At 49.0% G+C, this 23899-nt stretch overlaps 1 protein-coding gene across 1 annotated transcript in view; it reads right to left on the reverse strand.

Annotated features, from left to right (window-relative positions):
* The window catches only part of LOC137433095 (uncharacterized), a 76819-nt gene that overhangs the window by 12368 nt on the left and 40552 nt on the right, over positions 1-23899 (reverse strand). Inside the window, exons 6-7 of the mRNA XM_078783106.1 lie at positions 20704-20936; positions 20323-20599 (exon numbers count right to left, since the gene is read on the reverse strand). Coding sequence (XP_078639232.1) covers positions 20323-20599; positions 20704-20936 — 510 coding nt within the window. The remainder of the gene's footprint in view (positions 1-20322; positions 20600-20703; positions 20937-23899) is intronic.

A 23899-nucleotide genomic window follows, 5' to 3' on the forward strand; every position in this document is an offset into this window, starting at 1 on the left:
AGCTTCACACAAAAATTCATTAGTGATCAAGAAAGAGCAATCAGACATTTCAGACCCTTGCCAGGACGTGTTTTAGTGTTTAAGGCTTTTTTGTTAAAACAAACATGGCGGTCAAACCACGTGACCGATGATATCATTTTTTTTTTCTCCACCAATTTATCCCTAGATTATGCTCAAGAAATTTCATCTTGATCGGATGAAGTTTTGTACTTGTTGAATTATGACGTCATAATGGAGGTACCTATGACATCATCATTAACATATGTTATTCCGCATGGAGAGTTCTTTACAATGAGCCATGTCTCAATTTTTTTCTATGCAGCGCTTTTGGAGATATAGAGGTGCAAAGTTTTTCGGTTTTTCCAAGATAGCGCACATACCATGTGACCTATGACGTCATAATTATCATTAAAAACATTGACAGGAGAAGGCGATAATCATATTTATCATTGCAGAGAAAATTACGGTTGCAGAGAAAAGTCATATTTATTCTGTGCGGACAAACAGACAGACAAATTGACTCAAATGCAATACCCTGTCCTCTGGTGAGAAGCGTGGAAAGTTGGACCGACTGATCATTAAACTGCCAAAGAAAAGAGACTTTGGTGAATGTGGTAACTGGAGATGTGTAAGTCTTCTGTGTATTGCAAGCAAGGTGCTCTCCAAGAAAATGCTAAACGGGATGCAGAAATCAGTGGATGAGAATTGAGAAAAGAGAGGCCTGGATCTAGAGGGCATACAGGATGTAGCGATCAAAAATTTACTCTCAGAACAACAACAGAGCAATGTCATGAATGGAATTCAAGTCTTGTGATGACTTTCGTCGACTTTGGGAAGACATTTGACATTGTGAACGCGGATGCGATGTGGCATATATTACATGGCTATGGAATACCTGGAAAGAATACCTTCCGTCTTCTCCCGACTCCTCTCCGGCCTTGCTCCCCCTGCTCTATCTGTGCTCTCTCCCCCAAATATTCCTGCAGGTCGCACAAGGTCTGTCAGCAACCCTCTTCTGGTGAAACTGCCAAAATCAAGACTTTCTGCTCACCTTCACTCCTCTTTTCTCCCACCTCTGGAACAAACTCCCTCACTCCCTTCAATCCCACTCCTCCCTCCAGGTCTTTAAAACAGCTGTTCACCACCATCTATCTTCCCCCATCCAAAACCTTGATCTCTTCTACCCCCGTTCAAACACCCCAAATCGAAATAAATCAAATAAATAAAAATAAATAAAGAAAAAATCACAAATAAATAATAAAATAATAAATAATAATAAAGAAATAAATAAATATATATTTAAATAAATCTAATTTCCAAATAAACTTCTTTCCTGAAATTCCTAGTAGTGTTCATTTGCTTTATACCGTGTACCCCTCCTCCCTCCTCCCTCCTCCCCCACCCCACTCCTCCGCCCCAGCCCTCTCCCTTCCACAGATCTCTCAATGTCCCTGTTCTCTACTGTTGTGCTTGTGTGCTTCCCTCTCTCTCCCCATCTTGTCTCCCGCTCCCTTTATTATATGTTTTATGTGTCCGTTTATGTTTTTTGTGTTTAATGTGTTAGCTCTTACACGAGCCTCGATGTTGTATACAAAAAAAAAAAAATCAAAAAAAAATCTGAATGATGAAGATCCTTAGATTCTACCTCCTGCATCCTTTGACATAACGATTCTACCAACTGGGATAACTTGTGACTTCACATAAGCTACTCATCTAAATGTGTAAAACCTTCTCCCTCAAGTTGTTCTCCATTCATTGTTCTTCCTCTGCCCTCCTGAAAAGACCACTTCTTCAAATCCTGAAATCTGCACTTATGAGTTGTGTCTGCCCCCAACCAATGGAAGCACATCATCTCCATGGCCAAAGCCACCCTTATCCAGCAGACCTCTGACAAGCTCTCCTCTCTCCACAGCAGCAGTCTGTCATTTATTTTCGTTCTTGGCCAAGTGGATCTTCACCAACTCCTTAGCCATCTGTTCCTCCTTTCAACAACCTGAGATGAATCCATTTCCAGCTCTTCTAAATCCAAAGCAAACACCTTTGCCTCTCAATGTATAACCAACTCTACTCTGGATGACTCCAATAGAACTCCTCAAACTTTTCCTAAATGCAACTCCCTTATGCCTGCCATCAAATTTTCCACTTGAAAAGTTTGCCTCCCTCATCATGAAAAACGTCAATGGTCCGGATGGACTTCTTACTCTTGTTCTCAAACGCTGCACTCCTGAACTTGCAGCTCCTATTTTCTGGAAGCTTTTCAACCTCTCCTGCTGTATCGATATTTATCCAACCTCATGGAACCTGCGTATTCCTGCCCTGAAGGACCACTACATATCTAATTGAATATTGAAAATAAAACGGGAATAAGGAGAATCTTTGAAAATATAAAGTCTTGGGATACTTGTGTGAACAGCATCATTTTCTTCAGTAGGTCTGCACTCGACATCTTATCATTCTAAAATACACAATTTGGTGTCTGCCTGACCGCGATACATTCGGTCGTTACTAATCCGATCTCAACTAAACTTGACATGAGGACTAAGGGTCACATGATGAAGGTTGTAGCAACTTAATTTCCCCCCTTTCCATGGGGGATTTCCACTTCCCAAAGGGATAAATAACTTGTCGTACCATTTTTACAGACAAGGCCACTATCCCCAATTTCTTTCCTTCGACAAACGCCATGTTAAGGCTTATCGTGGCATCTTTCAAAGGCTGCTTCTTATAACAAAAACAAGCATTACGTTGTGGCGGACACAAGCAAGAGGACACGAATTCAACGCACCAGCAGGTGGCGCGAACGTCCAGGCGGGGAACTGGAAGGCATGCCCCGCCTATCGACCGATCGGCCACGCCCGGGTACTAGGCGTGGCCCCGGCACATATATGCGGGCTCCAAGCTCGAGCGCGCCGAGTGCTACAGTTTGAGCTTTCCTAATAAAGACTCTTTTGATTATCCAACGCGTTGTGGCCTACCTTTTTGGCAAGCAAGTTGTGTGCGTAGCACCGCACTTCACTGGTGACCCAGATTGGTTCAGCCATTGCTGTCCACCGAACGCGCCATGGCCAACAACGCCGTCACGGTAAAACTCCCGGAGTTTTGGGAAGCACAGGCCGATGTGTGGTTCGTGCAGGCCGAAGCACAATTTCAGCTTCGAGGCATAACGGCGGATGAGACCCGTTACTACCACGTGGTCGCCTCCCTCGGGCCCAGCACTGCCGCCCGAGTCATGTCCATCCTGCGGCACCCGCCGGTCGACCACAAGTACGGGGCGCTCAAACGTCTCCTCATCGCCACGTTCGGCCTCACGGAGATCGAACGGGCCGACCGCCTCCTGGACCTTCCCGAACTCGGCGACACACGACCATCCGTGCGGATGGATCATATGCTGTCGTTGCTGGGTGACCAAGCCCCGGATTTCTTATTTCGGGAGCTCTTCCTACGCCAGCTACCCGCACAGGTACGCCTCGCGCTGGCCGGTTCAAAAATAAAAGAACCCCGCGCCCTGGCTACAGAGGCCGACAAGTTCTTCGCGGCTTGCGACACGCGGCCGAGTTATGGTGCGGCCGTCGTGGATCCTGAGGCTGATGCTGCTGCGTCCCTCGTGGCCGCCACCGCGCCCCGCCCACCACCACCACCGCCGGCTCAACGATGCCACCACCCCCGACCACTACCCGGTCCCGCACATTCAGGACTTTTCCGCCCGGTTGGCCAACACGACCGTGTTTTCGAAGGTGGCCATTTCCAGCTCTCCTAAATCCAAAGCAAACACCTTTGCCTCTCAATGTGTAACCAACTCTACTCTGGATGACTCCAATAGAACTCCTCAAACTTTTCCTAAATGCAACTCCCTTATGCCTGCCATCAAATTTTCCACTTGAAAAGTTTGCCTCCCTCATCATGAAAAACGTCAATGGTCTGGATGGACCTCTTACTCTTGTTCTCAAACGCTGCACTCCCGAACTTGCAGCTCCTATTTTCTGGAAGCTTTTCAACCTCTCCTGCTGTATCGATATTTATCCAACCTCATGGAACCTGCGTATTCCTGCCCTAAAGGACGACTACATATCTAATTGAATATTGAAAATAAAACGGGAATAAGGAGAATCTTTGAAAATATAGTCTTGGGGCACTTGTGTGAACAGCATCATTTTCTTCAGTAGGTCTGCACTCGACATCTTATCATTCTAAAATACACAATTTGGTGTCTGTCTGACCGCGATACATTCGGTCGTTACTAATCCGATCTCAACTAAACTTGACATGATGACTGAGGGTCACATGATGAAGGTTGTAGCAACTTAATTTTCCCCCTTCCCATGGGGGATTTCCACTTCCCAAGGGGATAAATAACTTGTCGTACCATTTTTACAAGGCCACTATCCCCCATTTCTTTCCTTCGACAAACGCCATGTTAAGGCTTATCGTGGCATCTTTCAAAGGCTGCTTCTAATAACAAAAACAAGCGTTACGCCTAGGTCCCCCATCGGTGAAGTGATGTTAGTTGACAAAGTGGAAGACGCAAAGCGGCCATCTTGGATTTTGACGTGGCGACCCAATTTTCAATAGCGTTCTTCCTTATGCCGAGATACACCCACACACCAGATTAGAAGTTGGTACTTCGCTTATTTTTCAAGATATTCCACTCACAAGGTTCAGACATACATGGCGGTGGCCATCTTGGATTTTGACGTAGCGACCTAATTTTCAATAGGGTTCTTCCATATGCCTAGTTGCACCCACACACCAAATTCGAATGCGGTCCTTCGCTTATGCACGCACATACGCACGCACGCCCGCACGGACGGACGGACGCACACACGGACGGAGGGGGAAACCATAGTCCCCCTTTCGCTCCGCGGTGCGACGGGGGACAATAATGATAAAAGAATAATATGAATGTTAATACAACGCAATAATTATTTGTTAATACAATACAATAATTCGCTACTGTTGTTTAACACTAAACTGAGAAAATTGGAGGAGTCCCCACATCTTTGAGGCATTCTATGCTTATCACACAGACAAACGGACCGGAGCCAAGATCTACTGTAATCTACATACCCCAGAGAGGATAATAACATGACCCTCCCTCACACTTCCATGGGGAATGGGTGTACTAGTTATTAAAAACAGTCCAAGATCCTTCGATTAATGGTCTTTTATCCTGAAAACCAGCAACCCTTTGGTCATCAAGCTGCCGAGCATCAAGAGAAGGAAAGTTTCTTCTTTTTTTTTTATATCGGCCATGTCATCGGCGGATGACGATAACCTCAAAATTCAAAATATCAGCCGATATATCGGTTTGCCTCCTTTTTTCCCCCTTTTGTAATGAAAGTTGAACCCAGGTGCTATGCTGCCTCTGACCATTGAGGGGCTCCCATAAGAACTCGGACGGACAGCGCTCCGATCATTCCTGTGACATTTATTCTGTGTGGTGTAGTGCATACTCAGATGGTGCGTATTACTAGATGTTCCAGGCTTGCTTGCACCAATTGCAAATCCATCATTACTTCTATGATTACTGAATACTGATATTATGCTTGTTGATTTCTTGCAGGTGTTGCTGGAGATCGATTCTGAATTAAACTCACTATTGGGACAATGTTGTAGATCTGATTCTTACAACAATTAATTCAGATCATTGGATCTTCAGAGCAACCTTTCCAGCAGTGTGTGCCCGACTTCTATCAACTTGCACCAATTCAAGTCATGAATCAATCGTCTAGTTCTCATTTAATTATTACAATTTCCCATGTTTCTTTGCCTTTTCACCCAGGGGGCCCCCTCTTGGCTTTTGGGCTTGCCCCTTCCCTTGTGGTTTTGAAGCTCACCGGAAGCAAGCTCTTAAACCTCCTAAAATGAGCTAACAGAGCAACTTCAGCGGACCGGCAAGCTGAACGTCGTGAAATTATCAAAGAAGAAATTGATTCGACAAATGTCCAAATAATCTTTCCAAAGATGCATAGACAATCCAACAAAGTACATCAATAAATAGAACGAGTCTGAAAACACTACCCTTTGACAAAACTGCTTCCAGGAAAAATGTGGGGGAGATGATTAAACAGAGAACAACATGTTTTCGTGAATGCCAAAAGGTTGTGAATCATGAAGGTAGTGAACCATGGATTCTGATTTCTGAGACCTTGGCACAAAAAAGGGCAGTGCGCATTGGGTCAGTCATGGCCTCATGCTTGCAGTCCAGAACATTATCCACTATTGTGCTGGCAGGAGCAGCATTTAAATATTAATTATATTGGAAGAAGTGTTTGAAGTGTTTTATTGATGGACTTCACACTTTGCTAATGGTAGTAGGTCGACCACATTGTAGTTTTAAGGGAGAAATATTGACCCCTTCTTGTGGATTGGCATGTTTACTATCTTGCAAGCGGATAAGAGGGGAATATTTGTTCGGTAGCCACGTGATTTCAGTAGCCACTTGATAACATGGAAGAGATTGAAATTTGATGCAGCACTCATGTAGGTACAAGCATGCAGCTTGATTGGGAATGCAAGCGTTGGCTTCAAATATGAAGTTTGGCCTTGTGTCATGAAGAGTGCAACACAATGTTGTCAATTTTAAACATAACCCTTAAACCTAAACCAGTGCACGTGTCCTGAAAACCTGCTCTGCTATTGTTGCACAACATCTTTCTGCTCTGTTCTTTGCACAATCTTCCATTTCCTTCGAAGTCAGCCAACAACACAAAATTACATTGAAAAGATGCAAAAGCATTAACTACATGCCAATCAGCTTACTTCCAATCATCAACAAGGTCATGGAATCCATCATCAAAGTTGACATCCTTCATTTTATCCAATGGCCTCATCTCAGACCATCAGTTTGGATTGAGATCCAATCGCTCTACCCTGGACATGCTGCTCCTGCTCTCCGAACAATTGATGGAGGCCCTCAGTATCACACATGAGATCAGGGCCATCACTCTAATCATATCTCAAGCATTCGACACTTCGCCTTGCTCTCCAAACTCTCTGCCTATGGCATTCAATCTGTTCAACCCTGACAAATCTCACACTTGCGCTGTCTCTCCAAAAGGACCGTCTGGAAAACCTCCCATCTACTTCCCAAACAAACCATTTAAAGAGGTCAGGTCAATCAAACTTTTGGGCCTCACCGTCAGCCAGGAAATCACATTTCCAAGTTGGCCTCCAAAACCAGTGACCGACTGGGCATCCTTCATCATGCAAAGTCTTTCCTTGGCACACCTGAACTTTCATTTACCTAACAAGGGCTTCATCCACAGCTTGATGGAGTACTGCTCTCACGCCTGGGCTAGCTGGTGCCCCTATCTCAAAACTGGCTCAGTTTGATGTCGTGGAAACAAAGGCCTTCAAAATCATTGCAATTTCCCATGAGTCTCTGCGCCGACCACTTTCACATCGCAGATAGGCCAGTCTTGTTTTCGGCTGCCTCCTTTCTGGTCTTGCACAGGTCTGCCCTTTCCATGTTCTGTCCCTCCCCCTCCACAGGTCTGCCCTTTCCATGTTCTGTCCCCCCCCCCCCCCCCCTCCACAGGTCTGCCCTTTCCATGTTCTGTCCCTCCCCCTCCACAGGTCTGCCCTTTCCATGTTCTGTCCCTCCCCCTCCACAGGTCTGCCCTTTCCATGTTCTGTCCCTCCCCCTCCACAGGTCTGTCCTTTCCATGTTCTGTCCCTCCCCTCCACAGGTGTGCCCTTTCCATGTTCTGTCCCTCCCCCTCCCCAACCCCAGGTTTCTGCAGGGCACATGAAGTATGCCAGTAACAACCCCCTTCAAATGAAACTCCCAAAATCTAGACTGACTGTTCATCTACACTGATTAGTTCCTTTTTCTTTCCCACCTATAGAACCAACTTCCACATTCTCTTCAATCTCATTCTTCCCTCCAGGTCTTCAAGACACGTGATCACCACCATCTCAGATTATCCCCCATGCACAACAATTATATTTTCTACCCTCAGCAACCCACCTGCTTCTGAGTTTCCAGTTATATTCATTCCACCTCTGTGATTGAGAGTTTGTGGCTTTATCCATCTTGTTCACCCCCTTGCCCTCATTATTCCCCACATCCATTATTTCCCCTAGTCTCCCTCTACTTTGTCCCTCAACTCTGCTGTTCGTGTCCCACCTTATACTGGTCTTTTACATCCTGATCCATTGTGTTCTAGCTGCTCCACGAGCCTCAACATTGTAAACAAAAACAAAAATTTAATTGTGCATGCAGCTCAAATGAGTCTTTATTGGGGCCAGAAACACTTTAGCTTCTTCTTCATTGTGGATCTCAATGGCCGATATTTGTAAAAGCTTAGTACCATTCATGTGTTGAAATGGCTTTGTGCTGTTGTGGCGGACACGAAAGCTCACTGGCGTGAGGGCATCATTCCGCGCACCAAGTGGGCGGCGGCCACGCCCGAGGGGTAGGCATGGCCGTGTGATATACACCGGGCGCGCAGCCCGGAGCGCGCCAGTGCTACAGTTGAGCTCTTATAATAAAGACTCTTGAACTTACCGTGTTGTCCGCTTCCTCCTTGTTATACAAGTAGCGCACGTAGCACCGCGCTTCATTGGTGACCCTCCGACGTTCTGGTCAGCCGTCGCTGACCACCCGAACCCGCCACAGCAATGGCAACCAACGCGGTCCAAATCAAACTCCCCGAGTTCTGGGAGGCTCAAGCCGAAGTTTGGTTCCTGCAGGCAGAAGCCCAGTTCCGACTTCGAGGCATCACGGTGGACGAGACCAGGTACTGCCACGTGGTCACCTCCATTGGGCCCGGCACGGCCGCCCACGTCGTGTCGGTCCTGAGGAACCCACCGGCCGACGGCAGGTACGAGGCGATCAAGCGTCTCCTCCTCGCCACGTTCGGCCTCATGGTGGACGCTCGGGCCGACCGCCTCCTGGACCTCCCCGAGCTCGGTGACACGCGACCGTCGGTCCGCATGGACCATATGCTGTCGTTGATGGGCGGCGAAACCCCGAACGCTCTATTCCGGGCGTTATTTCGACGCCAGCTGCCGGCACGAGTCCGCCTCGCGTTGGCCGGTTCTGCGACAACGGAACCCCGAGCTCTCGCTGCCGTGGCTGACAGGTTCTTCGCGGCTTTGGACACCCAGGCGAGCTTTGGCGCGGCCATCGCGGCTCTCGGGGCTGACCCTGATGCTGATGCACCACACCTCGTGGATCTCGAGGCTGATGCGCACTTCGTGTCCGCCGCCACGCCCCGCCCACCACCACCGCCGCGGAGAAAACCGCAGCCTCCGCCGCCTTCGCCGCAAACCTGGTGTTTTTTCCACGCCAAGTTTGGCCACAAGGCTCGGCAATGTCGCCCGCCGTGCTCATTCGGCAGGTCGGGAAACGCCCGGGCCGGCCCTCGGTAGTGGCACTGAGCGCCGGCCGTTCAAACAGCTTACTGTTCATCACGGACACCTTATCCGGGCACCGTTACCTGTGCGACACGGGAGCGCAGGTGTGTCGTTCCCGCCGGTACGTCCGTCAAGCAGTCCGTGGGCCGGGGCCCCGCGCTGCTTGCTGCCAATGGTACGTCCATTCGCACGTACGGAAAACGCTGCCTTTCTCTGCGGTTCGGAGGGCAGGTTTTCCGGTGGTCGTTCATCACTGCCGACGTGCCGATGGCACTGCTTGGCGCGGACTTCCTCTGTGCCAATGGCCTGTTGGTGGACGTAAAGCACAGAAGGCTTGTCCATGCTGAGACGTTCAGCTCGCTCGCGTACACGCTGCCCGCCTCGTTGAACAGCTCCCGGAGCGGCTCATCGAGCGGCTCGCCGAGCGGCTTGCTGAGCGGTTCGGTTCCGGCCAGGTTCATCTGTACGCTTCCGGCAGCGAACGAATTCACCTGCCTCCTCGCTGGTTTCCCGGCCCTCACGCGGCCCACCTTCTCGGCGGGGGCCGTCAAGCACGTGGTGGAACACCACATCCCCACCGCCGGGCCACCGGTCTACGCCCGGGCACGCCGCCTCGAGCCGACTAAGCTCGCGGTAGCTAAAGCGGGGTTCGCTACGCTGGAGCGGCTCGGCATCGTGCGGCGCTCCGAGAGTGCTTGGGCGTCACCGCTTCACATCGTGCCAAAGCCCGGCGGGGGATGGCGACCGTGCGGGGACTACCGGCGCATCAACGACGCCACCACCCCCGACCGCTACGTCGTCCCCCACATTCAGGACTTCTCCGCCCGGTTGGCGGGCATGTCCTTCTTTTCGAAGGTGGACCTCATACGCGGCTACCCTCAGGTCCCCGTCAGGCTGGAGGACATCCCGAAGACGGCGGTCATCACGCCATTCGGACTTTTCGAATTTCTTCGGATGCCCTTCGGTTTGAAGAATGCGGCTCAGGCGTTCCAGCGACTAATGGACAGCGTCTTGCGCGATTTGGATTTCGTCTACGTCTACCTGGACGACATCCTCGTCGCCAGCGCATCCCGCGAAGAGCACCTACACTATCTCTGCACGCTCTTCGAACGTCTGGGCCAGCATGGCCTCATCGTGAACCCCGCCAAGTGCCGGTTCGGCGTCGCCGACATCAACCTTTTGGGGCACCGCGTCACCAGGCACGGGGCCGTCCCCCTACCGGCCAAGGTGGAGGCGGTGAAGGGGTTTCCGCGCCCCCGCACGATCAAGGGGCTCCAGGAGTTCCTGGGCATGGTAAACTTTTACCATCGGTTCCTGCCCCGCATCGCCCAGCTCCTGCGCCTCTTGCACGAGGCCCTCCGGGGCAAGCTGGGCAAAGGTGACGTTACCTGGACTGAGCAGATGGACGCGGCGTTCGCGGGCGCGAAGCTCGCCTTGGCTAACGCCACCATGCTCACGCACCCGGCGCCCGATGCACCGATCGCCCTCACCACCGACGCCTCGGACTACGCGGTGGGCGCGGTGCACGAGCAATGGGTGCGTGGTGCTTGGCAACCGCTGGCGTTCTTCAGCCGGCAGCTTCGCCCACCCGAACACCGCTATAGTACCTTCGACCGCGAGTTCCTCGGGCTTCACCTGGCGGTCAGGCACTTCTGCCATCTGCTCGAGGGCCGTGCGTTCACGGCCTTCGTCGACCACAAGCCACTGGTCTTCACGATGGGCAAGGTCACCGAGCCATGGTCGGCCCGGCAGCAGCGTCACCTCTCGGCCGTGTCCGAATATACAACGGACATCCGGCACTTCGCGGGGAAGGACAACCCGGTGGCGGATTGCCTTTCCCGGTCCGTCGCCCACGCAGTCCACCTTGGCATCGACTATGCCCGGATGGCGGCGGACCAGGCCGCCGACCCCGGCGTCCAGGCCTTGCGGACCGCTGTCACGGGCCTCCGCTTCACCGAGGTGCCATTTGACGGCGCGGGCACGGCCCTCTTGTGCGACGTCTCCCTCGGGCGGCCTCGCCCCATCGTGCCCGCGGGCTGGCAGCGCCAGGTTTTTGGCGCCATCCACGGCCTGTCCCACCCGGGCACGAAGGCCTCCCAGAGGTTGGTCGCCGACAAGTTTGTCTGGCATGGCCTCCGGAAGGCCGTCCGCGGCTGGACCAGGACGTGCCTCGCGTGCCAGCGCGTGAAGGTGCACCGGCACACCCAGGCCCCATTGGCCCCGTTCACGGTACCGGAACGTAGGTTCGGCCATGTGCACATGGACCTGGTGGGACCTCTGCCCCCCTCGCGGGGTTTCACCCATGTCCTGACAATGGTGGACCGCACCACCCGGTGGCCGGAGGCCGTGCCTTTGGCGGCGACGACGGCGGCGGACTTCGCGCAGGCGTTCATCGCCACCTGGGTCGCCCGGTTCGGTGCCCCCTCGGACATCTCGTCCAACCGCGGCCCCCAGTTCACCTCGGAGCTCTGGAGGGCGGTCGCGCGGGGGCTCGGGGTCCAGCTGCACCGAACCACGGCCTACCACCCCCAGGCCAACGGCCTGTGCGAGCGGTTCCACCGCTCGTTGAAGGCCGCGCTCCGGGCCACCCTCCGCGACGGCGGCTGGGTCGACAGGCTCCCCTGGGTCCTGCTGGGCCTCCGGACGGCGCCCAAGGACGACCTGCACGCATCCGCGGCGGAGTTGGTCTTCGGACAACCGCTGCGGGTGCCGGGCGAGTTCCTCCCCGACGCCACGGCACCATGGTCCGCGGCGCAGGAGCGCTCCGCGCTACAGGAGACAGCCCGGAGGTTCGCCTCGGTGCCGACGGCGCACCACGGGCACCCGCCTACGCACGTCGCCCGGGAGCTTCGCACCGCGGAGTACGTCTTCATCCGGCACGACGCCCACCGGACACCACTGCGGCCCCCGTACGACGGGCCTTTCCGCGTGCTGGGGACCGGGGTGAAACATTTCACCTTGGACATCGGCGGTACTCCCGACCGCATCTCGGTGGATCGCCTCAAGCCGGCCCACCTCGACGTGGACCACCCACCGCCGGTGGCTCGGCCCCCGCGTCGGGGCCGCCCCCCTGCAGGCGGACCCCCGGCACCGCCCAGGCCCGCCGGCACGCCGCCCCCCGGTCCTGCACCCATCCCGGGTGCAGCCGGAGGCATCCCAGCTGGCATCCCTGCACCCCGGACGCCGCCGGTCACCAGAGGGCGCTTTGGCCGGGTCATCCGTTTGCCCCGCAAACTGGCCCTCCAGGTGCGCGGGAATTCTGGGGGGGGGCGCGTGTGGCAGACACGAAAGCTCACTGGCGTGAGGGCATCATTCCGCGCACCAAGTGGGCGGCGGCCACGTCCGAGGGGTAGGCGTGGCCGCGGGATATACACCGGGCGCGCAGCCCGGAGCGCGCCAGTGCTACAGTTGAGCTCTTATAATAAAGACTCTTGAACTTACCGCGTTGGCCGCTTCCTCCTTGTTATACAAGTAGCGCGCGTAGCACCGCGCTTCACTGTCATGTTGTAGCATGACATTTACCTCTGTCAGCAAAGGTCAACAGAGGTCAACAGAGGTTATATTCTCACTCATGTGTTATTTGTGAAATTGAAGATTCACAAGTATATTGGTTGGTCTGGTATGTTATTACCTGGTGAAAGAAATTTCGCCAAGTATGTTGATCGTTCGGTTAGTTTGTTTGTCCATCCAATCGCATGGAGCCCAAAACCACTCAGCAGATCGTTCTGAAACTTTTGCAGATTGTCGGCACCCTCCCTTTGATGGCACGAGACGGAGATTTGTAAAAATCGGTCGACACGTTATGACGTGACATTGGAAAAACATAAAACACGTTTTGAGTAATAACTCTGGAACCGGAAGTCGTATCAACTCCCGTTGATGCCAAAATGTTCAATGTTCAATTTCCAACTTTGTATTTTAACTTGCGACATAAAACCAACAGATGTCCGAAGCATATGAACGCCTGAAAGTTTGCCTGTCAACATCATAACATTAAAAGACACATTTTGGCCAATATCTTGGAAACTAGTGGTGCTGGAGCAAACATGTTATTTTCAGTCACTGGTGTTAGTTTAGTACACATCAGACATGGTTGTGAAAGGACTTTATTCTTTTTTTTTTACCATAACCTGGGGAATGGAGACCCATTTTTCATCAGATTTTGTTCAACTGGCAATCCACAGGTAACACGAGTCCCTATTTGTCTCTTATTTCCCAGCGCTGACAGTGGAGGATTCGCCGCAACGGTGTTTGATTTATTCTGTTTCACCAAGTGTCACTCTAAGAGTGATTTCTAGTTCCATCTGTCTGTTTGTCTGTCAATACTCCATACTCTATAGCCTACAGGTCGCATTTCAACTCTGATCTTCATGAAACGCAATCATGTGGTCGAGATAACAACAAGATGGAAGCCTATTATTGTTGAGGTCAATAGGTTCAAATTTTTTTATTTTTTTATTTTTTGTATACAAGATCGAGGCTCGTGAAAGAGCGAACATTAATCACACAGAAAGACAAACAGACACACAAAACAAATAACATCGGGAGCGGTAGACAAGATGGGGAGAGAGGGGGAAGGACACAAACACAACATTTGAGAGCAGGGACCGAGAGACATGGAGACATCGAGAGAACTGTGGGAGGAAGAGGGCTTTGGGGAGGGAGGCATGGGAAGGGGGGGGGGGGGGTGGGAGAGGTATAAAACATATGGACACTGCCAAGACTTCCAGGAAAGAAGTTGGAATTTCAAACAAGGTGGATCTGGGGTGAATTAGTGGGGGTAGAAAAGATCAAGGTTTTGGATGGGGGAAGATAAGAGATGGTGGTGAACAGCTGTTTTGAAGACCTGGAGGGAGGAGTGTGATTGAAGTGAGTGTGGGAGTTTGTTCCAGAGGCGGGAGAAAAGAGGAATGAAAGAGTGAAGGTGAGCAGAGAGCCGAGATTTCGGCAGTTTAACCATCAGAGGGTGGCTGGCAGATCTTGTGCGACCTGTAGGAATATTTGGGGGACAGAGCACAGAGAGAGCTGGGGGAGCAAGGCCGGAGAGGAGTCGGTAGAAGACAGAAAGACCACCTACCTGCCTGCGGTGAGTGAGTGAAAAGCCCTCAGAGATAGCTTCATCGCGGGAGATTCCAATGATTCTGAAAGCTTTGGATTCAACAGCGTGAAGCCGAGCCAGGTGTGAGGCAGGAGCACCAGCCCATAGGGGAGAACAGTATTCCATTGAGCTGCGGATGAAAGCCTTGTATGTGGTGAGGAGCTCAGGTGTGCCTAGGAAGGACTTCGCACGACGGAGGATGCCCAGTCGGCGACTGGCTTTGGAGGCCAGCTTGGAAATGTGGTTTTCCCAAGAAAGATCATGGCAGATGGTGAGACCCAAAAGCTTGAGCGACAGAACTTCTTGGAGAGGATTGTTGAGAAAGTAGATGGGAGGGTTGTCCAGTCGATCTTTTCAGAGAGACATAGTAAGAGAGTGAGATTTGTCAGGATTGAAAGACATGTTCCACATGTTTGACCAGTCTGTGATTTTGTCCAGGTCTTCAGAGAGTGAGGAGGCTGCAGACTGCCGATCTGAGGGAAGAGGAATGGAGCGGCAGAGAGTGGAGTCATCAGCAAAGAGATACAGAGGATTTTCCAGAGAGTCGGAGAGATCATTGATAAAGACCAGAAAAAGCACAGGGCCCAGCACACTGCCTTGGGGAACTCCAGCCTGAACGGGAAGGGGAGATGAGAGAAATCCATTCAGGGCCACACGTTGACTACGACCAGAGAGGAAGTCTGCAAGCCATGCATGGAGATTTCCATGGATACCATAGGAGGAGAGTTTGGTGAGCAGGGCTGGGTGCCAGACCGTATCGAAGGCACGTGATATGTCAAGGGAGACAGCTCTGATTTCCTGTTTGGCATTGAGGACCTCCATCCATTGTTGAGACAGCAGAAGCAGCATGTCCAGAGTAGAGTGACCTGGTCTGAAACCAAATTGATGATCAGAGATCAAGCCATTGGAGAAGAGGAAAGATTTCATATCCGAAGCAATGATGGATTCCATGACTTTGCTGATAATTGGGAGCAGGCTGATTGGTCTGTAGTTGCAAGTATCTGTTTTTGCACCTTTTTTGTGTAAAGCGGTAATGTTTGCTGATTTCCAGGATGCTGGCAGATGACCTTGAGCAAAAGATAGGGTGAAAAGAACAGAGAGAGGGTGAGATAGAGCGGCAGATCAGGATTTTAGGACCCGTGGGCTGATGCCATCTGGTCCAGTTGCAGAATCAGAGTCGAGGTTTGACAAAAACTCCTCCACCTTGTCAGGAGAGAAGGTCACAGAGTCCAGGAGCAGTTTGGTTCGACTGGGAAAGGTGGGAACAGAGAGAGATGGGTTTGGGACTAAGGATTTTGAGGCAAACACAGAGTTGAGGCATTCGGCTTTGTCACGTGCGATGTCAACTGTGTGGCCATTTGAGGTAAGGGAGGGGATGGAGGGGGAACAAACACCAGAAACGGATTTGACCAGACGCCACCAGGATTTGGAGGAAGGAGACAGGTTTGAGAGTTCATTCTTGAGTGAGGAGAGATAGTGCTTCCTGGCACTCCTGAGGGTAGACACACACTTGTTCCGAGCTTGGTGGAAGGAACTGAGATTTCCTTCAGTTGGATTAGCCTTCCAAGAGGCAAAGGCAAGTTGTTTCAAGGCAACTGCCTCACCACAAGATTCAGTGTACCATGGACGGGAGGAAGGGTAAGACAACTGAAGGCGAGATGGGATAAATCTGTGCATGAGAGAGATCAGTTTGCTTTGGAAGAATTCCCAGGAAGAATTGATGTCAGAGGCAGTGGAGATGGGAGACCAATCCAGACGATTGATGGCTGCTTGAAGACCGTCCCAGTCGGCCTGAGTGAAATGCCAGACTCGTCGACGCTGAGGAGGCTCTCTGAGAATGGCCAGAGAGATGTCCACTTTGACAAGCACATGATCAGAAGAACCGATTGGAGCAGAAGAAGAGCAGCAGACATTAGCAGGGAAGTTAGTCATAACCAAGTCTAGAAGAGAAGATACTCCATTGGCTGAGATCCGGGTCGGGAAATTGACAGATTGTGTCAATCCCAGTGAGTCACAGAAGTCCTTTGCTGAGGTGCCATGACTGGTGAGAGAGGAACCCACACCCAACCAGGTGGCATGATGACAATTGAAGTCACCACATATGAGGGAGAGAGAGTTGGGATGAGTGGATAGAAGTTGGTCCATGTTGTCAGACAGTGAAATGTAGATGGAGTCATCACTGTTTGGGGGACGGTACAGAACACATATGAACAAAAGGTGGGAGCGGAGAGGAAGCCGTAGCCAGAGGTACTCCTGGGGGTGAGGAGGAGAGAGGGCAGTGCAAGGAGAGTGAGGAAGAGAGTTTTTGATAAAGATAGCCACCCCACCACCAGGCCGAGGCTCAGGTCTATCATACCGGAGGAGGGAGTAACCAGGCAGAGATATTAAGGAATCAGAGACATCTTGAAGGAGGAAAGTCTCTGTTAAGCAGATCAAGTCTGGATTGTCAGAAGCAACCTGTATGGAGAGATCAGTCAGGTTTGAGCGAAGGCCCCGGATGTTTGAGGTCCATACCGTTAATGAAGAGAGAGGGGGAGCATCGGGTACAGGACAGGGGAGGGGAGGAGTAGGGTAAGATGAAGGATGAGAGGGGGAGGTAGGGAGAGCAGTTGTTAGTGTGTCAGCGATTGCAGAAGAGTTCCAAGAAAGGGAAGGATGAGGAGGATGAAAGGTTTGAAGGTGAAGGGATGAGGCACAGAGAGGGGTTGTTTGAGGGGGGGCAGAGGAAAGAAGAAGGTTGGGGGGGGTGGAGGTATGAGATAGAAGGGAGACGAAGTGGGGAGGAGGCAGCTTTGAGGAGGAGGGGGGAGGAGGGAGAATTGGAGAGGAATGGTATGGGGGGAGATTTGAATGGGAGGGGTTGGGGGGGAGTTTTAAAGGGGAGGAGTGAGGGGGGAGTTTAGGAGGGGAAGGGCAAGGGGGGAGTTCAGGAGTGGAAGGGCAAGGGGGGAGTTCAGGAGTGGAGGGGTAGGGGGGGAGTTTAAGAGTGGCGGGGCAAGGGGGGAGTTTAGGAGTGTAGGTGCAAGGGGAGGGATTTGGATGGGAGGGGCAAGAGGGGAGTTTAGAAAGTGGATGATTAATGAAAGACGAACATTGAAAACAAATTGGGTTTGTTGTGATTTTCAAGTTAGCAATCCGGTTCAGAATGATGGAGGAGGGATGGAATGAATGTGAATTTAGACCATGTAGTGAGGGAGACGTATAAGATATTGAATTTCTTTTTTTTGAGGTGGAATGAGTTGGAGAGGAAATTGAGAAAAGCCTTTTAAATAGGAAGAAAAACAGCGTGTTGTAAAATACCACTGAGTAAAACACTGAAGGGGAAAGGTTGTACATATTTAAATAATATTTAAACAGAACCGTGAACAATCTTATGTGCACAAAAATACCAACGGGGGGAGAGCCGAGAGGGACCACCACGAGTCACGTGAAGGGCAAACGGTGGATGGCAAGGAGTTAATGGGGGCGGGGCGAACAGCACACCTGGACAGAAAATATAGGATGAGTCAACAGTACACGTGGAGAAAGGAAAATAAATGTTGTTTTTTTTGTTTGTTTGTTTGTTTGGTTTTTGGGGGTGGGGGGGGGGGGGGAGGTGGGGATTTAGAACGTTAGACAGAGTATTATGTTCGGGGTAGAAGGGAAAAAAACTAAGAGCCAAGCAAAACACGATTAAGATAACAAACACCGACGGGGGCACAACTACAAGGCCGCACACAAGGAGCAGAACACGATTAAATAATTACAAGTTACAGGAAATTCAAACCAAAAGTAACTATAATCAAAACAATAACGCATGGACGATAAAATAACGAGTTGAAATTTGACAATCTATCTGGGGAAATGGGGGAGAAACACGTGGTCGAAGAACGAACGAACGAACGAATAAGAATGAATAAACGAATGAGAACAGAGAAGGAAATGTTTTTTTTTTGGATTTTTTTGAGTTGTGATTTACACAAGGAAGAGGGCTATGGGGTGAAAAGATTGGGAAAACAGAGAACGAAAGTTATTGGATCACAAAAACACGGACCGCTGAGAGAAAAACAAAGCCTCAAGGTTGTACAGTGTTCACTGTACAACTACAAGGCCTCAAAACACGACCCGAATTAACACGATTATCAATACAGGTATGAAAGATTTGTACCGAAAAGCTTCGTCGGGAGACAATATATACACCATAAAATAAATAGTTATAACGAAAATACAAATGGGAACAATTACTTAACTTCGATTTCGATGGATAGCATGGAGAGCTGAGAATAAACGAACCCTCGCCAGCAAGACCGGAAACGGAAGTGATTCATTCAATTCGTCATCATGACTGTGCTGGATCTGCAGTGCATTCAGAAAGTATTCAGACCCCTTCACTTTTTTCACATTTTGTTATGTTGCAGCCTCGTGCTGAAATCGTTTAAATTCATTTAAATCCGTTCCATTGTCACCAGCCGGAGGTCAAATAAATCGTCAATTTTCATTCAATTCACTTGAAGTACGTATGTATTGTCGTGATCCTGGCCTTTCACTGAGGAGAGGCTTCCGTCTGGCCACTCTGCCATAAAGCCCAGATCGGTGGAGTGTTGCAGTGATGGTTGTCCTTCTGGAAGTTTCTCCCATCTCCACACAGGACCTCTGGAGCTCAGCCAGAGCGACGATCGGGTTCTTGGTCATCTCTCTTACCAAGGCCCTTCTCCCCCGATTGTTCAGTTTGGCCGTGCGGCCAGCTCTAGGAAGAGTCCTGGTTGTTCCAAACTTCTTCCATTTAAGAATTATGGAGGCCACTGTGCTCTTGGGAACCTTCAATGCAGCAGAACTTTTTTTGTAGGCTTCCCCAGATCTGTGCCTCGACACAATCCTGTCTCTGAGCTCTGCAGGCAGTTCCTTCGACCTCATGGCTTGGTTTTTGCTCTGATATGATATGCATTGTCAGCTGTGAGACCTTATATAGACAGGTGTGTGCCTTTCCAAATCATGTCCAATCAATTGAATTTACCACAGGTGGACTCCAATCAAGGTGTAGAAACATCTCAAAGATGATCACGAGAAATGGGAGGCACCCGAGCTAAATTTCAAGTGTCATCGCAAAGGGTACGAATACTTATGTAAATGTGATATTTCAGTTTTTTCTTTTTAATAAATTTGCAAAATTTTCTAAAATCCTGTTTTCTCTTTGTCATTATGGGATATTGAGTGTAGATTGATGACGGAAAAAATGAATTTAAACGATTTCAGCACGAGGCTGCAACATAACAAAATGTGAAAAAAGTGAAGGGGTCTGAATACTTTCTGAATGCACTGCAGATCCAGCACAGTCATGATGTGTAAAATGGCCTTTTCAACCTTCAATGCAAGTTTTCTTGCACTTCCTTGTATTAATTATCTATCATTTATCTACTGTGCATTTACCTCATGTAATTTGAAGTTTTTACTTTTTATGAGCATTTCCAGCCTCACTCATATTCAGGTATAACTATTCCAATAAATTTCAAACTCAGAACGATAGGCTGCAAACACGACATGATATTTTCCGCAACCGTTTTGCTTTGTGGTATTTTCCAACTTATCAGGCACTGACTCGGTTCTTGTACTTCTTATTGATAGATCTAGTCTTAAGGAAGAGTTGGACAACAAAGGGTGAGAGTTACTTCAACTGAAAATGGAGTGGAAGGAGAGCAGGACAGACAGAAATATCAGTGGAAAAAGGCTGATGGCCACTAATTAAGCCATTATCTGGTTTCTGGATTAAATTATTAATATACAAAGTGCGAAATTCACTGAAGACCAAGACGAGTTCAAAATTATTTAGACTAAGGTTTGGACACAAAGATAAGGTTCGTTCGGAATGAAACACAAATCATACTCACCTCAATAGCTGACTTCCCCTTGCCCATACCCTCCAGTACTCCATCGGGACCAAGCCACAGGACCTTCAGATTCCTCACTCTGACTTGATGCAGCACCAGAGAGGTAACATCCAGCAGCCATTCACGACGTCTCATTGCCACCACCTGACCACCCTTTTCCGTTCCATTGTCAACAGCCGCAAAAGGGCAGAGTACTCGAACCATCGCACGCTGATACGTAAGACGGCAGTTATGATTTGTACGTTTTTTTGTCATTCTTCTCGTCGTATTGGTCGCACTGGAATGAGACAGATCAACATCGATGAGTACAAGGAAAAAGGGAAGAGAGCGTAAACTAGTCAAAGTTCCAAGGCAGGTTCCCCAAAATAATGTAATAATTACCCAGTTGGTATCTTCCATCCACGCAGCCTACTTAGGTGTGTGTCAGAGACACGCAGTGTCGGAGCAGCACGTGGAGTCCATACTGTGATGGTTAGCTTGGCTGAGAGGTCCAAAGAGTCAGAGAGGTGACGACTCTTTGAGGCAAGAGAGAAGGAAATGCGTCCCTTGCCTCCTAGTCTCTCTCCTTGTGCCTCCTTCTGATCCACAAATACCTCATCGCAGCTTGATGTAACCTGGGGATAGAAAGCTTGAAAAGAGCAGCACCAGGAAATGAAATGTTGACCATTCAAAAAGAGGCCACACTGTATTCAAACCTACCGTACGCTAAGTTAATGTACGCCAGTGATTCTAGGGAAAGCTAGTTTTGTTCATAGCTGTGGATGGATGAAACGTATCTCCCAGCTTGGATGTAGATAATGTCACTCGCTCGTCTGCTCTATGACTGTCCAGCGGAAGTGCCTCCAGTTGCACACCAAACCGTGTACTAAAACCAAGATGGCGCCCATTGGTGGTAAGTGCCCAATGCAAAGAGATAACTTACAGAATTCATGACTAGAACCACACTTACAATTATCAACATTTTTGTGTTAATAGCACGTGTCGTTTACATGGATCGAGGTTCAATAATGACCCGATTAGTATATGCAAGGTGCGAGTTTCAGTCGGCACCATCAGTTGTAAAACATAGCAAACATGCCAAAGGGATGACACTCAAATAAAAATGCAGAAAAACAAGAAAAGTTTCGCTCCAGAATTGAAAGAAGGTAAAGGCTCCGCCACCGTGTGACCTTCATCAGGGACCGACACAGGCCGTGCACACTCGGATGTTATACGCTCTCCCAGTGGGGCGAGGCGACACAGGCCTGATAATAGACCACAAAAACCAGCGAGCCGATCTCATCGGATCATCTTTGCATTTTGGCATGGATGGGGCCAGGGGATGGGGATTGTGGAGAGGGAGGAGTAAAAAAAGAGGTGACGGATACAAAATAAATTAATCAGCATGGAAGAGATCAATCTGTCCTACGCTCCAGAGAATCATCATTATATCTGGTGAAATCCTCATCAGATCTCGTGAGAAATCAAAGGATTCCATTAGGCATTTCAAGCCATGCATGATTCTCTCCTAAACTGTCTATCCACCGGTTTGTCTGCATGGATCAAGATCAAGCGGGGTGCTCTTGCAATCTTGGGGAGAAGTATTAAGAGCAGGAAAGCTTGGTGAATAATTTATTAGGTTGAGAAAGAGCGAGGTCTCCACAGGGCATTACTATGAACCGCCACTCTAAAAGGGACAGTGCGCAAAAGGGTGGTTTCACGTTGATATCAACACCAGTCTTTGTGCACGCACACACAGTCGCACACATGTGCAGTATTCACAGGAGTTTGCCAAATGATACATGAATAACCTATTTTGAGTGACTTTTCAGATAGACCTGATGTGGAACATTTGACTGATAAAAATTAATGAAAACTGAATCTTAAAGGGAGGAAGCACTCACTATAAGACATTATGGGCAGTCTAACAGGAACATATTCAGAAACACATCATATCCTTTATAGCTCAAACAGTAGATCAAAATATCAAAAAAACCATAAATAACTAGAACGTCACTCAGTCGAGCGCATACCTCCGCCAGGCTGAACAGTTTATGTTTTGCATCCCACTGACAGGCCAGATCTGCATCCGGACCTGGACCAAAATATAACTGACTTGTTATTCTCACCTACCCAAATCAACCACAAAGTTTTGTCAAAATCCGTTCACAAATTTTTGAAATGTCATGCTATATAGCATTCCTGCAATGCAGAAGAATCAATTTAAAAATTTTGGTATCCGGATCTTCACCAAAATCGAATCAATTCATCCTTGGCACACATCCAACCTGTCCACCAAGTTTCGTCCGAATCCGTCCATACGTTTTTGAGTTATTCTGCTCATAGACAGACGGACAAACAGGAGTGAAAACATAACCGACGTCCATCTTTTGTGGTGGAGGTAAAGATCTAAAAATCAAACTTCCAGGTAGAAAAACAAGGATCCTTACTAAAACCAGTGACATGGACCTGTATGTAAGGTTTTTGATAAGTCTGGGTCAATAATAAAGTTCAACATTAATCAAATGTGTCTACACTTGCCTGCTGTTTCTACACTTGACTGCTGTGTCTACACTTGACTTGATTAACATACTGTTGGTCCTGGAACTTTTCAATTACCCCTCATATTTCAACAAGAGGGTTTGTGCCGTAAAAGCAAAACTTCAATATTCCATTCCTAGAAGCATTTACACCATCAATTTCTCTCCAAACATAAAGTCCCATTACCAACGAGATTTATGGCAACATTAACTCATAAATGCTACAAGCTCGTCAATAGTAACAGGATGGTAGATGAGGTCGGTGAAGGTAAACACACTGTTAAGTTATATCGAATCTCATGGGTGGGATTTGATCATAAACTGTCATCTTGGGCCTCCATGGGCACGCAGTTACATCGTAGAGGACACAGTATTTGGACAGCATGACAAGCCTGTCATTTAATTATTTATTTTATCATGTCTAAGACTAATGGAGACGTCACATGCAGGACAAGGAGACATCTGTATATTGTCATGAATTCCTAGGGTATTTACGGAGACGATGGACAAACTAACAGTATATGGGATTTGAACCTCATGACCTCTGCGTGAATGGCAAGGCCAAGTAGACTAAACCAAATGATCTAGCAACACCACCTTGTGGAAACCAAAATTACATTTTGAATGAAATTGGAAGAGGTGCCCTCACGGACATGTTGAATTATTACTGCCGCCACCAAAGGTGGATGGAGGTTACAGTCACGTGAAAAAGTAAGTACACCCCATGTGAAGTTTTGACTTTTTCAACATATTTCAACATACAGCGATTTGATCTTCATTTCAACAATATTGATAGATAAAGGTGATATAATATAACAAATATCATGAAACATTTACATTTTGTAGTCCATTGTATAATTTAAATAAACATAAATGCAAATTTCGCATGTGGAAAAAGTAAGTACACCCCTACATTTATCACCACTTCAAATACCTAAAATTAGAATCAGGTGCATCAGCTCAGGTGCAAATGATTAGAACATTGTTAGAGAGGATCTTGGAGGAATCTGTCTTATTTAAACCTCAGACATTTAGTTTGGTTTGCTCTTTGTTGTTGA

Source organism: Myxine glutinosa, chromosome 8, assembly GCF_964187855.1.
Source record: "Myxine glutinosa chromosome 8, kmMyxGlut1.1, whole genome shotgun sequence".
Classification (NCBI taxonomy): domain Eukaryota; kingdom Metazoa; phylum Chordata; class Myxini; order Myxiniformes; family Myxinidae; genus Myxine; species Myxine glutinosa.